The sequence below is a fragment of the Triticum urartu genome, chromosome 4 (assembly GCF_003073215.2).
Source record: "Triticum urartu cultivar G1812 chromosome 4, Tu2.1, whole genome shotgun sequence".
In the NCBI taxonomy this organism is placed as follows: Eukaryota; Viridiplantae; Streptophyta; class Magnoliopsida; order Poales; family Poaceae; genus Triticum; species Triticum urartu.
The window spans coordinates 551373416-551385802 of NC_053025.1; the positions used below are offsets into that span (position 1 = coordinate 551373416).

Below are 12387 nucleotides of genomic sequence, written 5' to 3' on the forward strand. Positions count from 1 at the left end.
GTGGCGTGTTGGGGAAGGAAGAACGCGGGCGCCGGAGCCGTTGCCGCCGTCGCCGGATGAGGAGCGAGCGAGGGAGGAGGGAGGCGGCTGCGTGGGAGGGAGGGAGGCGGCTGCAGGATCGAGCGAGGGAGGAGGCTGCTAGGTCTCCGTTGAGTGGCCCCCTTTTATACCCCCACCACGCGAAATGACCGAAATGCCCTGGTGGGGCATGGTATTTACATTTTGTTGCCATTACTATTCATTTCAGCAGTGATCGTCTCAAATTCAATGGCCCAGCTTCCTCCAGATGTCGATCCAACGGACGAAAACGCATCAAGGGAAATGATCCAACGGCCGAGAGTCACTGATCTCTAAGGAGCCATGTAGAGACCTTCTTCTCTTATTTCTGGATTACTTGTAGCTGTTCCATGAATGTAGGTTCTTCTTTCTTTTATCGGTATAAAATCAAAACTTGTGGAATTGTTCTTGGTGTGGGTTTGATTTTATCGCGGAGGCTTCATACGGGCCAGCCAGAGTCACCATGGGCTAGGTGATAGAGTTCCGCGTGGAGGCATGGATGCAGTCAGTCTTGTGTGTATGTCTGCCCCAATGGGTGCCAGTGTGGAGCACCTATCTGCCCTGACTCGAGGCCCTTACTCGAGTAGTTGCGTTGGTGCTCAAAACAGCTATTGGTTGTGCTTTTGCTTTGCATGACTAAATTGAGATAATCATGTTTGAAAGAAAAGGGAAGGGTGTGCGTGAGGTGGGATTTTTTGTGTTGCTGTTGGGCGCCTGTTTCATGTTCAAACACTCCCGAACGTACGCGGAAGAAATGAGCTTCGACCTTGAAAACAACTAATCATTTGTCATTTATTTATAATGCATTGTTAGCCCGTAGCAACGCACGAGCGTCCTACTAGTCTAAGGTAATTAAGATCTAAAGCACATGGAAAACCAAACCTGTTTCCGAATCGTGAGGTAAATAGGCAATCAGATGATCCACAATCTGTATGCCCCACACCCTTGCATTCCACGAATCCTCTCCCACAAATAACCCAATATATGTATGCCAAGTTTTCTTCTCAACCATTATAAATACTAGCTAAATACTCGTGCGTTGCTATGGAATGAATCAATATTTGAAGAGTCGTGGCATGTGAAGCGATATATTATGGACAATTTTAGAAAGAATATCTAGAAAAAAGTGGATTGCGTAGACTATAGGGAAAATAAGATTGGGAAAGTCACTACTCCTAATCATCTACAGACATAATTACTCGTCTGCCTAATTAATGATTTGCATTAATGACTTAATTTTTAAATTGGTCCATCGCTCGGTTTTTAAATTATTATGCATTAATGGCTATGGTTGAACAACAACGCGTATACATTCCCCTTTAAATAGTAAAGATGGTGTGTCCTAATTGTTGGAGGGAAGTAAAACTAGTATGAAAATAGAAAGTACTCAATTGATAGCTCTAGATTTGATTTCATTGGGCTAGCTAGTATATTTAATGCTAACTCTTTGTGCATAGTCAACTAAGACTAGTCACAGTGGAGAGTAACTTAGAGTAGGTTACTAGTCTATGTTACTATTTTCACAGTGGGTACTAACATATGTGTTGTGTCATGCATCACTTTATTTATTAGGTTGTAGACTCATCTTTTCTTGATATGTGTGATATTATAGTAACATAGTTATGTTACCACATACTTCTCTTTTTTCATTAATTACATGCCACATCATCTATTTTGATTAAATAAGTGTGATGTTACCACTTATGTTACTCCCACTATGGGTAGTCTAAGAACAAGTGATTTCATCGTCTGACCCTAAGTTACATGGTTGATTCTATGATTTCTATCTTTGCAGATGCCATATGTCCTCTTGCAAAATTTTGTACACGCTACAAAACTGTAGTGTGAAGTTTGACTACTACGGCTCAATCTACAGCCAGACAGAAAAATGCACTCCACAAAAATAAAATGTTTGAGTGCTATTATAATGATAAAAAAAATCCTGCTATATTACCCAGATGGAGCATGAAAGTTGGCGTCCAAGAAATTGATTTCATTTCACGGAAAGAAGTCACATGTTTCTTGAGATTGGGGGGGAGCTATCATGCAATAATTAAGTTCCACATGGCACCGAGTAGCCAAAGATTCCAGAGACGGTTCTCGCGCAATTTGTCAATGATGAAAAACGTCCAATTGGCGACGACATGCGCACCAAAAACCCGGAGAAAAACAGTCAGTGGCAGCCTGATCATTGCGACACGAATACATCTGTAACCTTTACGGGCCGTTACATTTTAAGATTACGGCCAACACATACATGTATGACTCTCTGATTTAGCATGCTTGAGTCAGGGCCTCTTTGATCCTCTGTGCTACAAGAGTTTTATCAGAAGCCTTTTGAGTCGCAGGACGTCTTTATTTTCGTGAGAAAGATTATGAATTCAAAAACTGCAGTGCTACTAGAGATCAACGGAGCTCATCTTTAATTCCATTTCGTGCCCTGAAACCCGCCGGAGCGCAGCCCTCCACGGCGGCCGCTGGTCCTGGTCTCCCACGCTCCAGTTAATAATGTACTCCTAGGAATAAAAGGCAGAGCTTTCAAAAAAAGAAGCGAGGGGACGGAAAAGACAAGGCGATAAATTACAAAGACGACCCCGAGCGACGGGGCGGCCCCCTCTCCTCGGTGCCTTTCCCCAGCCATCACGAGTCCCCTCCCCTCCCCGAACCCAACCAGAACCAACGCCACTCCACCACCACAACTGCGCCTCCCCCCCAAGGATTCCCTCGGATACCTTCCCTCCCCTCCGCTCCCCAGCTCCAGCTCCCGCCCCCACGCCGCGCCGTCGCGGCCGGGCCACGGCCATTGGCCTCGCTCCTCCCCTCCCCTCCCCGTCGCCCTTCGGCCGGCCTCCGTCTCCCCCGCGGTAAGCCTGCAGCTGCTTCCCAATCTTTGACTCCAGTGCCGCGAGATCTTGGCTTGGATCTGCGGCCCCGTGTCTTCCCCGGGCCGTCTACTCGTCGAGTTTGCTCGCTTCTTGTTCTCGATTCGGCACAAGGAGCGCGCGTGCAGGGTGGAATTGCGGCCGGGCTGGTCATTTCATGTCAACATCCTTCCTTCTTTTGTCCCCCGCCTCAGTTCCAGCACGCGCATCTCCGTCAAATTCTTCTTTTTGGAAGAGGGGGTCGGTTCACTTCAGGTTGGCAGTACTAGTACCAAACGTAGCTTTCGCTGCAGCAGCTGCAGTCCAGCTCTGTTTTATTTCTAGTACCGAAACAGTTGTTGGAGTTTGGGCGATGTAGCTGTCCCTGGAAGCCCGAGTTTCTCCTCCCCAGTAATGGAGTGGGCCGGTACTTGAAAGCCGAGCTGGCGCATTGTTGAAAAAGAGCCATCTTATTCTTTTTCCTCAGGTGTTTGCTTCAGGTCTAGATTTGAAGAATCATGTGGCAATGTCACAAAAAGAATGCACATGCCTGGAACTTCAATATGGGGTTACCATTGCCCCTAGCAAAATGTAGAAGCATCAAGCTTCAGTAGAGGGTAAAGCTAGGTAGAGTACATTGAGTGACAGTGGAGAAACAGATCCGATCTGTTGGCTCTCTCTGTATGCAATAGCTCTCTATATAATCTTACAGCTCCAAATTAGAGCTTGAAAGCATGGGCGCTTTGAGTCGGTAGGATTCGATTACAATGTTTGAGTTTTGCAAACCTCTGACCCCTTCTCTGAAATTTGTAGCAAGACTCGATTACATTTCCCCTCAGTTGGAGCGAGCCGTTGTACCTTTTAGGGGGTTTAGTTCAGTTTGGTAGTACCAAACTACCAATCGTTGTGTTCATAGCACCATAGCAGTTTGTTTACTTGTACCAAAACAGTTGTTGGAGTTTAGGTGATGTGTTACGCCACTGTCCCTGAAAGCCTGAATTCCTACTTCGCAGTAATGGAATGGAGCGGTACATGGAGCCAAAGTTGGTACCTACATGGCTGGTGCATTGTTGAATTTTTGTTGCTGCTGTTGCGTGTTTGCCCTGAAGTAATTGTTGTGACTGTAGATTGAAGGATTATGCGGAACCGTCACCAATCAAATGTTGAAGAATCAGACTCTAATATAGAGTTGCTATTCTCACCAGCAAAATGTGGAAGAACTAATATTTGATAGAGCGTAGATCCAGCCAGCTAGGTTGAGTACATTGGGTGCCCATTTGTTTGCTCTTTCATATAGTCTTTACCCCTTCAAATTAGAGCCTCTTAAAAGCGTGTGTGGTAGCAGCCTGTGCGAGCTACTCAGCTGCCAAAGGAGTGAGCTACTCAACTCTGTTCTGTGGGAGCATACTAAGAAACTCCTAGCATTTTCAATTACTCCAGAGATTTCAGATTCCTACCATGCAGCTAAATCTAGTGCACATGTTGTAGTTAAGGGAGCTTAGACTTGTTAAGCGCATGCTAACTATTTCCTTTCATATTTCACAAAGGTGGGCGGTTTAACACATTTTTCAGTTTCCTGCTTTTATTTTACAAGTCCTTGAAATTAGATTTAGCCTCTTCAAAAATAAATAATTCATTATTTAATCTTTATTTAACTTTTAATCGCCCCTTATTATTTGTGTAGAATGAGAAGTTGTTAAACTACCTCGGGAAAACCATTTCAGAGAAAGTTGACGTTCTCAATTGTTGATCTTTCTGAACTAGATCCTTCATATATTGATATCTGACTTTATTTTGTGAAGGAATATGAAACTAAGGACAAAACGACCTGGATGGAAGTCCCTCGTGCCTCTGCAGTTGAGCAGGAAATCCACCATGCGCTTCTTTCTGTTTCCCAAGGTTCAGGCATCCGGTCAATCTCCAAATGATACTCCGGTTTATCTTAATGTGTATGATTTGACACCCATGAATGGCTACATATATTGGGCAGGCCTTGGTATATTTCACTCTGGCATTGAAGGTACTTATTTGTGTCAGATGCATCTTTTTAAGCAAACGTACTATTTATGCACCAGTTCTTTTCATTCTTCTTTTCTCATTTCTGTTTGGTTTCGAGTTATAAATCCAACACGACTTCACTGATGCTATATTAGTCACCATTTCTCCTGGATTGTTCAGATCATTCCAACTAGCTCATAACGGCTAATGTTAACTATCAATAGGCTGCAGCTTACTTTTATGTACCATTCTCCAATCAAGTTGTTACTTACTCGACTGTGCATTAAAATAACAAGTAATCCCCTTACCTGAACGACTCATGTCTGCATAGTGGAGTTCTAGGTAAATAATAGCGCTTATTTTGACCATCAGGTTTTTGTGGTTGTAATGCGACTAATGATATCTTTGCCACCAGTATCATAGCAATTTAGCATACGATGCTTCAGGTGTTCATCTAGTACAGATTTTGGCATAGCCTATATAAGCTCCATCATGTACTCATATGTGCTACTGCTGCTGTTATTAGCTCATATTGCTACACTCATGTATAGGCATAGCCTCTGATCTTTTATTTCTTTCGGTAGAGATAAATATGGGATGGTAGCCTATGTTTTCCCTTCTACGAAAACTATAGATGAATGAAATAATCTTTGCCTCTCTTGATTTTGAGGGACCGCTCTATATGGCATTATGGCTTAGACTTCAATCTTTCTTTCCCAAATGGGTAGCTTCGGAAGGTGAATAAATAAATATTTTTACATGTATACATATGTAGACCCATCTCTTAGACATGAGGTAAGGATCTTCCTGGATCCCTTTAGTCCAGTGTCCGCTGCCAGGACAAGAGGATGGATATTTAGGGCTCTCTCTAGAGCTTTTGTTAGCTTTAGCTTATTCCAATTGGGTCTGCTTGTGAAAAGGTGGAACAACAATTAAACCTTTATTCAGGTCCTCTAAAACAACACCAAAATCCTACCTGGCTCTTCTGTTTTACTGTCCTCGTGCAAATCAAACTGGACAATTTTTGTGGAGTACAGAACTGATCTGAATAACATTGTAGTCTGATTGCCTTTTTTTTTTCTTCACATGCAGTTCATGGCGTCGAATATGCATTTGGAGCACATGATTATCCCACAAGCGGAGTATTTGAGGTAGAACCTCGTCAATGTCCTGGTTTCAGATTCAGGAGATCAATATTCCTTGGTACGACGTGCTTAGATCCCATCCAAGTTAGGCAGTTCATGGAGCTACAGTCAGTAAACTACAATGGAGATTCTTACCATCTTATCATGAAGAATTGCAACCACTTTTGCAAGGATATGTGTTACAAATTGACCGGCAGCAAAATTCCAAAATGGGTGAATCGACTCGCCAGAATAGGTACCATAACTTAATGCAAGCACTAATGCTTATTATTATTAGATGGTCAACTGTTTATTCCAAAAGGATAGGCAGTTGTGATAATGTTGAGTGCATGGTCAGAATGCATTGAGCACTTTGACAGTTACGGCCATCATTCTTGCTGATTAAATTCCATTGCCACTTTATTTTCTAGAAATGTAGTTTACCAAATTGTTGTGTAAAGCTGTACTTTTTGTGATCACATCATCTGCTAGTGCAATTCTGTAATCTTTACAGCGATTGGACTGGAGACCTTGATAGATTAGGAAAAGAATATAACCCTCCACCACACAAAAAAAGGCAATATATGACAGTGCACTTGACACCTGATCTTGTTGCAGCCTAATCATCTGCTAGATATTTGAGAAGTCTCTGTTTTCAGTTTTAAACAGGAATTGCATTCAGCATGGGCCAGCTTCCGCACAACATGAAACTCTGAACATGTAGTTCAACTGTCCATGGTCGGTGTAGTTTCATTTCTTGTCCAGATAAAGTCGTAGAAGAAATGAGATTCTTGTCATGTACATCAATTATTATTTTTTTTGCTTGTCATAGCATTTTGGTGATTTCCTGAGGTCCTTAAAAACTGGCTTTTATCCCTTTTTCCTACAGGTGCCATCTGCAACTGCCTCCTCCCGGAGTCTCTCAAGATTTCCCCGGTCGGCCATGATCCAAACAGCCAGCCCGAGGATTCAGAGAAGCGCCGCCTGCGAAACCCGTTGAGCTGCTTCTCCTCCATCTCGAGCCAGAGAGCGCTTCCCCCGTCTTCTTCCCCTTTCCCTCCATCGCCCGTGAAAGAGCCCATTCCGAGCTCTTCATCGAGGAAATCCAGCACCGCGTCGCTCAAGAGTAGGTAGCCTGCGTAACTTTTGAGACCAAGTTGGCTAATTCAGGCAGCGGCGGCGCATCTGGACGGTGCCAGTTAATTTCTCTCTCTCTCTCTCTCTCTCTCTCTCTCTCTCGGTGTCAGCCTAATGCTTGCTTGTTGATGTTGTTTGTTGTATCATGTGATGTAATCCCCGTGAAAAGAGTGGCTAAAGACAGATGTGATTTGGGTGAACGAATTCACCTCGATTCCACCCGCTCCCTCCCTGTACTCCTGATAGACTGTCGGCCAGATTGGATTTGTATATTAGTCTATCTATTCTTTCAGTTCAGTCTCCTCTAGTCCCTGTCTCATCGTACCTGATATCTTCCTCCTGTTGATCCATGCATGCTTGTGTTGTCATGTGATTTTTTACCTAGTCAACTGTAAAAGCACAGACCAGTCTAGTTCAGCAGTAAATCAGCTAGCCTGCCATGTCCATATGCAGCTCACCGCATGTGGTTTTCTGAAAGATGGAGCAGTGTAGGCTCTAAATAAAGGCACATGCCAGTGGTCAGTTGAGCTGAGGTTGAGACCGGAAGTCAGTAAAGGTGGCTACAGGCGTACCACGCCTACGCCGGCGGATCGGATCTGCATCTCAGCCATACAGGTGTTGCAGCCGCGCTGCGAGCGTACAATTCCGCGGAGTGGCGGCGTGCCCACCAAAGGATAGGAGAAGAGAAGGACGAGGAGGGAAGGACAGCGAGCGCGACAGTTTGCGGGCGCTGAAAGCTCTGCCCCAGTCTCCAATCTCGTCGTACGTAACGTAGTACAGCTCCAGGGGGGAGGCACCTCTCGGATAAGAATGCTCCGATCCTATGATGCCCCCACGACTAAGCAACGCCAAAGACAAAGCCACGCCCAGCCCCCCGGCAACCTGCGTACGTTGCGTCCCCCACACGGCCACGGCCACGGCGGGCGGGCGGGCGGGGGCCATAAAGCCGGCGACGGCGACGGGGCTCGACGAGGACGACGGTCGATGGCTCCCTCCGGGCTGTCCATCTGTCTGTATGTGTGTTTTGTTTCTTCCCGTTCGTCCGTGCGTGCGGCCAAGGACGGAGGAGGAGGGTCCCTGTCAGGCGCGGTGGATGACGGGCGACGATCGGTTAGGTCGTGCGCGCGCTCGCTTCGCGGTGGCACGTACGTACGTGTTACTTTGGAGTTTTGATCCGTCATTTCATCCAGGCCGATCGCCCGCCTTTTATCCCTTTTTTACAGGGCTTATCCACGCGGGAGAATGGCTTTTCAGGCGACGGCTGGTTCGGTTCGCTTCTGCAATCATTAGCTCCGGATAACATGGCTGCGGTTTTTCTACCCTGAGCTCGACACGTCCGACGTCTACTCCTACTAGGATAGGAGATGCCACGTTTATGCGGCTAGCTGTACGTACCTGAGCCGAGCACCAACTCCTGCTCTGTTCCTGCTATCTCATGCTCCGAATGATGCCCGGCGTAAGCGTCAGTGCCTTGCTAGTGCTGCCACTCTCCTGTGCCGCCAGTTACACATTGTTGACGTATAAATGTATTGCATAGTTTTTTTTATATCAAATCGGTCTTTGATTGCATTGACTAAAGCATGCACTTCTACATCGTATAAGAGTCAAAAGATCTTAAGTTCAAGACCCAGCTGGCTGTAATTAAATTGCAGCCTATTTTCGGTCCATGTTTAGGCCTGAGAGCATGCACTTCTACACACATAGAGAACAGCTGCTGATTGAAAGACGGAAGGGATGTCATCAGGTGGCATTTCCCCCTTCATAATAGTATATTCTTCTGTGATAAAGCCTGCCAACTGAGGTGAAGCCCAGTCAGTTGGGCCGAGGCCGACCCCAGATCATCATCAAAAGCAAAAGAATACAAATGGGGACTGCACATACGCCTTGTGAGCTGTGATCACGCCATTAGACATTACTACTAGTTCAGCTCACGATAAACCACTTGCATGATGATAACCCGTACATAATATATACTTACAAAGATTACCAATTCATAATGTACATGGCTTAGCAAATAGTACGTACTACTACTGAGATTCTCCGTTAGGGCATCCACCCATTGAAACTACCACCAATACTACCCAGTTCTGACTTGCTGCTACTACTGCTAGTACGTGCATACGATTGCCCCGCAATCCCGGTTGATTAATTAATTAATTAACATTGATTGAGCATAGTAAACTACCACTAGCACTGTTCTTTCACCCCCTCTATCCGGATCAGCTGAACTGATCGTACACCCCTCCGAGGTAGCCGCCGGCCGCCAGGTCCATCATGTAGTTGGTGTAGGCGTACTCGCTCATGTAGGTCAGGTCGGTCTCCACCTCCTCCATCCCGAACTGCTGCCCCCCTACCATTGCCGTCACCGTCGAGAACGACGAAGAGCTCGGGCTGCTGCCACCCCCGCCGCCCGTTGCCGCCGCCGCCGCCGCCATGGCCTTGTTCTTCTCCTCCTCCGTCTCCGCCAACCTCTCCTTGAGCCTCAGCAGCTGCATCCATATATACATGCACATGTTAGTTCAGCACAAACCAGCTAGCTAGCTACGTATAGTACCCAAGAGTTCTGTCATTTATGTGTGTGAAGTGTGAACTGCAGCTAGCTGCATGGCGTGAGTAAAGACAAGAGACTAGCCAGTCGGACTGTTGCGCTGTACCTCGGCCTCGAGGCGGCAGTTGTGGACGACGACGGCGTCGTGGGCCGCGCGGAGCTTGGAGAACTCCTCCTCGATGAGCTTGCTCTTGTAGCGGGCGCGGCGGTTCTGGAACCACACGGCGACCTGCTTGGTGTCCAGTCCCAGCTCCGCGGCGAGCTGCACCTTGCGCGGCGTCTCCAGCTTCCGCTCCTTCCTGAAGTTCATCTCCAGGAACTGCGCCTGCTCGTCGCTCAGCCTTCGCTTCTTCGCCGCGTCGTCCCCTCCGCCCTCACCACTCGCTGCCTGCCTCGCCCTCCGCCTCCGCCGCTGCCGGCCGGCCTTCTTCTGCTCTCCGCCTGCACCATTCACTTGAGAATCAGCAACAGCACATTGCGGTTGAACACTCGATCGAGCACCTACGTGCATATGGATGGTGCGCTAGCTAAATCAACGACGACATGGATGATTAAACTTACCGGAGACGACCGGTGTGGCGTCGTCCGCCGGGAAGCTGTCCGGGAAGACGAAGGAAGGGAACAGGAGCCTCTCTCCCTCCTCGGAGCTCATCTTTCCAGCAAATCAAAGCTAACAGCAACACGAGAATACTTCTCTCTCTAGCTAGTGCCCGATCAACAAATACTAGTATATTTGATCGGCTCTGATCGATGCTTTGGGCTTTGGGGTTGGGATATTTTGAGGGGCGAGAGCAGATGCTGTGTTGTCCAGTGACCGGTGTCCGAGTCTGTGAGCCTGGAGCTCGGCCGGGGGAATTTATAGAGGGAGAAGCGAGGGCTGAGGAGAGAGGGGCGTAGTACTGGCACTAGGAGTGGTAGATAGGAGTTGGGGCTTAATAATTCGTCGTGTGGGGAGCCACGGGAAAGCGATGCTGCGTGTGTCGCGCTGTGGATTGGTCATCATCTGCCGGTAATAGTGATCGATAATCAGAGTAATCGTGTGCTAGTTTTAGATAATGGAAAATGAAACGGGAGCAGGGTAAAAGCGACCGAGGGAGTGAGCTTGAGTGACATGCTTACTACGCACTGTAAATCATCTCCAACAGAGGCGCTAAATTTTTCTGCGGCATCGAAATAGGGTTTTAACGCACGCAGAAGGATGAGTGCTTTTTCAGGCGCTGCAAAATTTAGCGTGCCGCTGTAGCGCTTCACCAGATGCAGTAAAATTCAGCGCGCGCCCAGCCACCGCTTGGAAAAAAATATGAAACGACACATACGGAAACATTTACAGTTCAAATTTATAGCATAGTTCAAGCCCCAAACCACAAGCAAGTTCATACGATGCTAAATAAAACTAGATGAAACGATGCTAGACTACTCCCCGTCTTTCTCGGTAGTGTAGTCCGACAACGTAAATGCATCGAGTCACCGAGGATCTTCATCGTCCCATGTCGACGCATGTCCTAGGTCGATCTGGGCTTCTGCCAGTTCCATCCGCGCACACTTGTCCCCCCGACGCACGGCTCGCTCCGCCCTCCTCTGCGTCCAGAACTCATTCTCGGCGGTGACATCCTGCGGTAAGCGCTTGCGCAACACCGCCATGGTGTGTTCGTCCACCTCGACAATGAGGAGGGGGCGCTCCCGCCTATGTTGGAGGCGGCGATCCTCGTCGCTGATTAGTCACGGGGAAGGTGCGAGATCCTGCGTCAGGCGTGTCCGCACTTGAAGAAATTCATCTGCGGCCGAGGCCGCCTGAGGCGCCACGCCGTCGTGTCGTATGCGCCGGCGGCCTCGTGGGCGGTGTCGAATGTTCCGAGCCCGAGGCGTGTATTGCCGGAGCGGATCTCCGCGTAATGCACGCGGAGGGGCGGAGGCAGACGCCGCGGTAGCCCGAGCTACTCCGGGGACGCGGTGGCATGGCGAGGCGCTGGAACCGATGGAGGGAGAAGGCGCGGCGGCGCGGGGCGCTGAAAGAGAAGGCGTGGTGGGAGAGAAGTTTCTGGCGGTTGGCGGGCGCAGGCGCGCGGCTCATAACCCAGTGCGCTGGGCGTCGCGCGACAAAACTACCGCGCGCTGCCGCTTTTTCCCGCGCTCGGGCCAATTTATTTCGCGCGCCAACTTTTCACGCGTCTGCTGGTGCGTGTCGCACGGCCTCTCGCGCACGAAGCTGACGGTTTTTCCAACGGCGCCAGTTGGAGATGCTCTAAGCGGGTGCTGATCTCCCCAGATTAACAGCACAGTGCCGTCTTTTGGCGACAAGGACGCACGCACTACACTAGCCGGACGGCCATCGATGGATGCTTGTGGCGAGAACTGTGAAATTCCCGCGCACTTGTAACTTTTTCACCGACGCAGATGGCCGCAACAGTATTACATATTACTAGCACGTACGTGCAGCTAGTGCACACAAAAAAGAAGGCTGCTAAGCTTTGACAAGTATGTAATATTACATATGGGCGCATGCATGCACGCACGCGGCCAAAGTTGAAAGTGAGTGCTATAGCTAGGTCGGTAGGGCATGGATCATGGAGCGACACAGATGGCTCGACCGATCAGCTACCGCCCGAGCCGAGAGTTCGGGACGCGCAAGTTACCACTACCACCCATGGATCGGGTCAGGTGG

General features: G+C 48.3%; 2 protein-coding genes across 3 annotated transcripts; one reads left to right on the forward strand and one right to left on the reverse strand.

Annotated features, from left to right (window-relative positions):
• Positions 1-2679: 2679 nt before the first annotated feature.
• Positions 2680-7474, forward strand: LOC125552616 (deSI-like protein At4g17486). 2 transcript variants are annotated; one of them, XM_048716226.1, is made up of 4 exons: positions 2680-2921; positions 4721-4938; positions 6009-6296; positions 6930-7474. In XM_048716226.1, the coding sequence occupies exons 2-4, from the start codon at positions 4725-4727 to the stop codon at positions 7172-7174; spliced, it is 747 nt and encodes a 248-aa protein (XP_048572183.1). In that variant the 5' UTR covers positions 2680-2921; positions 4721-4724; the 3' UTR covers positions 7175-7474. The 2 variants fall into 2 exon arrangements, with proteins under 2 accessions (XP_048572183.1, XP_048572182.1); XM_048716225.1 differs by lacking the exon at positions 2680-2921 and adding an exon at positions 2957-3194.
• A 1631-nt stretch (positions 7475-9105) lies between these two features.
• Positions 9106-10561, reverse strand: LOC125554114 (homeobox-leucine zipper protein HOX12-like). Its single transcript, XM_048717721.1, has 3 exons — positions 10287-10561; positions 9832-10166; positions 9106-9666 (listed from the first exon to the last, which is right to left on the reverse strand). The coding sequence occupies exons 1-3, from the start codon at positions 10375-10377 to the stop codon at positions 9397-9399; spliced, it is 696 nt and encodes a 231-aa protein (XP_048573678.1). The 5' UTR covers positions 10378-10561; the 3' UTR covers positions 9106-9396.
• Between the last annotated feature and the right edge of the window lie 1826 nt (positions 10562-12387).